The 4,109-nt window shown below is 37.5% G+C and overlaps 1 protein-coding gene across 1 annotated transcript; it reads left to right on the forward strand.

Moving 5' to 3' along the window:
- Positions 1 to 256: 256 nt before the first annotated feature.
- On the forward strand, positions 257 to 3,587 carry timm22 (translocase of inner mitochondrial membrane 22 homolog (yeast)). The gene is made up of 4 exons (XM_051110110.1): positions 257 to 599; positions 914 to 1,110; positions 2,117 to 2,189; positions 3,122 to 3,587. The coding sequence occupies exons 1-4, from the start codon at positions 341 to 343 to the stop codon at positions 3,196 to 3,198; spliced, it is 606 nt and encodes a 201-aa protein (XP_050966067.1). The 5' UTR covers positions 257 to 340; the 3' UTR covers positions 3,199 to 3,587.
- The last annotated feature ends 522 nt before the right edge of the window (positions 3,588 to 4,109 follow it).

A 4,109-nucleotide genomic window follows, 5' to 3' on the forward strand; every position in this document is an offset into this window, starting at 1 on the left:
ATAAGGTCAACTCCAAAAAAATCGTATTATCGTTATATAAAACATTCTCAACGTCACAGGACAGTCGTGATTGGTGGATTGCTGTGCCATTGCAAAGGTCACCTCCCTTTCTGTCGAATCTGCAGAACCAATGATTATTACTAGAAATGTGTACAACATAAATGTGGCGTGAAGTCCTGTAAATACTTATAATTTTATCACACACAAAACAAAATTGTAAGTATTTTCGGGATTTTATAACTTACCAAAATGGCGTCTGTTATTTAATTGTGTTTCTTTTAAATATAAACGAATGTGCTCTTGTTTTACGTCTGTGTGACTGAAACAACACGCTTTCAACATGGCGGCGCCCGCAAAGAGCACGGATGCTTCAATATCAGTTACTACGGGTCAATCGGCAACTGTATCAGTTGCGGAAAATGTTCCACTACAGTATAGTCTTATTCTGGATCACCTTATTGGTGACAAAAGGCAAATTAAAGACCTGAATCCGACTGTTATGGGTGCTTTACCGAGTCCTCAGAAAACCAAGGAGCAGAAGATGATCGAGAGTGGAATGGAGAGCTGCGCGTTTAAATCACTCATAGCATGTGTCGGAGGTAAATCACTGACAGACGCTCATTTAATACGTCTTACAAGCCATACGCCTTAAAACAGACTGCACTGGTAGATCCAATCTATGTGTTGTCATGTCTGACAGTTCAGCAGTGAACAGAGTAGACTCGAGTATTAGGATTCCAGTGATATATTAAAACTAAAATATTGAGTAATGCAAAAACCATATAATGTACAGCAGTATTTGTTAAGTTGCTCAATATGTTAATGATTCATAAGTGGACTGAGTCGTTAGAGGTTTTGTAAGAAGGAGTAGACTGTACTACTTTCTCTAATGCAGTAATTGTGTCTTCTGCAGGGTTTGTGTTGGGAGGTGCTTTCGGTGTCTTCACAGCCGGTATTGACTCCAACGTCGGGATTGATCCCAAAGACCCTCTAAGGACCCCCACAGCAAGAGAGGTGCTGAGAGACATGGGACAGAGAGGAATGTCATACGCTAAAAACTTTGCTATTGTGGGTGCTATGTTTTCATGCACAGAGTGTCTGATAGAATCAGTAAGTACTATCTGACTGACCACCTTTTGTTGTTATCCATTTTTTATTTTCTAGTCAAACACTAATTGTTTTTAAAAATGTAAAATCTGTTATTGTAACCTATTGTGCATTAGGAAAGAAACACATGAGGCAGATCACCATCAACGAATGTATTAGTATTAAAGGAAATGGTGCAACAATGATAGAAAACACACTGTTCTTCCAGCATATAGTGCATGGAGGGAAACCTGAGTCTTAAAGGGGCCAACATCCAGACCGTTACATTATGCATTATAATTTTTTATATATGCAAAGGACATCCTTGTGCCTCTGCTCTACGTCCTTAGGATGTAACGGAAGGAAAGAAAATGAGCACAGAGGAGTAGAAGGAAAAAAAATGTGTATGTTGGAATATTCTTGATCACTCAAGCATCACTTCAAAGCATCAATGCCCTGTTGAAATATCTGAAATGTATGGTTTATTTAAACTGCAACGGTAAAACATGTTTAAATGACTGACAGATGTGAAGGGGAGGAGAATTTACATGTCCAATTTACGTTTTTCAACAAGAAATACTTCCACATAGGATGCACCTGTGTATCCTTACTTATAGCTCCTCTGGAAGCTTCCTCACTCCTCGTTCTTCACAGTGCAGTTAGAGAATTTAGGATGGAGGAGCAAGGAAATGAGTATTTGAGTAATGAGATCCAACCATTCATCAATTTAAGCAAACTAGTCATCATCTTTTTATACTGATGTACACTGTATGAAATACTACAGTATATTATTATAAACACAATGTTTGACTTATTTACTAAAAATACAAAAATTAAACTTGCATATGCATCTTTTGCAAAATATCATTGAGCTAATCTGGATTAATGGCTGGCTCCACCTAGTGGTTCTGTGTTTGAACAGTCTTTCTGCTCATCCATTCCTTATAGAATGTTTTGCAAAGATTTTTCAGTCGCCAATTTTTCAGTACTGATCCTCCATCTGAAGAATAAATTTATTTCTCTTTTCTAGCATCGTGGGAAATCAGACTGGAAAAATGCAGTGTACAGTGGCTGTATTACAGGAGGCGCCATTGGATTCAGAGGTAAGTCATTTATCAACTTAAAGTGATAGTTCACCCAAAAATGAAAATTACCCCATTATTTACTCATCCTTAAGCCATCCAAAGTGTACATGACTTTCTTTTTTCAGATGAATACAATTGGAGTTATATTAAAAAATGTCCTAGCAGTGAATGGCTGTTGAGATTCTGAAGTCCAGTAAAGTCCATCCATCCATCATCATAAAAAGTGCTCCACGTGACTCCAGGGGTTAATAAAGGCATTCTGAAGCAAATCACTGCAATTATGTAAGAAAAACATCTATATTTAAAACTTATAACCCGTAATCTCTAGCTTCCTCTAACTGTCATACTCGCGTTCAAGTAGATGACGTAGGTGTACCATAAGCTCCAGTGAGAATATGCTGTGTGAACCAAGTTTTGTTTACAGCAAAGTAAAACCAGTCTCCTCTTGGCTCTGACTGAAGTCCTCCAACATTTTGCTTTACAAATCCTCATTTTGCACTTCTAATTAGTGACCAGTGTTTTGTTTTGCTCTGTCCGCTGTGCTTCCGCATTCATCACCGTGTTTGTCTAGGTCACTGCTGGAACACCCTAACTCGTATAGTTTCTAAAGTTTTAAATATGGACATTTTTCTTACAAAAACGCATTGATTTGCTTCAGGAGTACTTTTTGTCAAGTACTTTTCATGATGGATGGATGCACTTTTATCGGACTTAAAAATCTTAAACCCGATTAGTAAACCTTGGAAGCGCCAGGACATTTTTTAATATAACTCCAGTTGTATTTGTCTAAAAAGAACAGAAGAAAGCCATATGCACCTAGGATGTCTTGAGGGTGAGTAAATCATGCGGTAATTTAAATTGTTGGATGAATTATCCCTTTATAGAATAGAAAGGATTGAGATGTGTGGTAATTTTCTATTATTTTATCTATCTGTTCTTCTTTTCACTAGCCGGTCTTAAAGCTGGAGTTTTGGGTTGTGGAGGTTTTGCTGCTTTCTCTGCTGCCATTGAATACTACCTCAGATGAACACCAGCTTCGGGACTGTTACCATGTACTGTTGTGAGTTCCTCACAGTATAATGAAAGACATTATGACAGGGGACAATTGTCTTCTGTCCGAGCAATCAAGAGGCGTTCCATCCCTTCAGAAGAAATTCGGTTGCCTGAGTGGACCAATAGGACAGTAAACTCAAGCAGAAGTTTTGTTTTTGTTCAGAGGGATGTCTTCATTGTTCTGTCTCAAACCATCTGATGATGCTCATGACCTAAAAACATCCTAGGACAATAGTTGTACATAATTGTACCTAAAATGACATGTCTGTGCTGGTTTATGTACAGAAGCAAAATTTGATATGTACAGTGGTATACCTTGTCTGTGGAAAAAATAATAAAGAGTGGTATTAAGTATTTACTGAAGATCAGGGTGTAATGGGGCATAAAATCGTCGTATTTGTTCACACTCGTACCATATATTGTACCCTAGTAGTATTCTAGTGCAATATTAACAAGCTTCTTAGTAAACAAAGGCTGCTCAGTTTAAAAGAATTCACCAAATCAGATTTATTTTCTTCCAAAGTGGTGTCTGGATTTACAAGTTTCCAGAAAATAAGTTCAATCAAGTGTTTATATTAGTTTCACTCTGTAGCCCCTTTCTAAAAGGAGAGTTTTTAAAAGGTCATCCTACAAACAAACAAACAAACAGAAACCTATATATTTATATGAAATCTGATACAATATATATGTGAAAATCAAAATGTTATCAAAAATAAGAGGCAGGGAGTGCTAAAGGTTGTGCATTAGGAGATCAGAATGAAATCATGCTTGGAGGTCAAGCTGACATAGCAAGGAAGTGCATTTTCCTCACCAGGAAACACATAATGCAAACATGCTTCAAGCTACTTCCCAGTTCTCTGAAAAGTTTCCTTTCCCACTGGCCTC

Source organism: Labeo rohita, chromosome 5, assembly GCF_022985175.1.
Source record: "Labeo rohita strain BAU-BD-2019 chromosome 5, IGBB_LRoh.1.0, whole genome shotgun sequence".
In the NCBI taxonomy this organism is placed as follows: domain Eukaryota; kingdom Metazoa; phylum Chordata; class Actinopteri; order Cypriniformes; family Cyprinidae; genus Labeo; species Labeo rohita.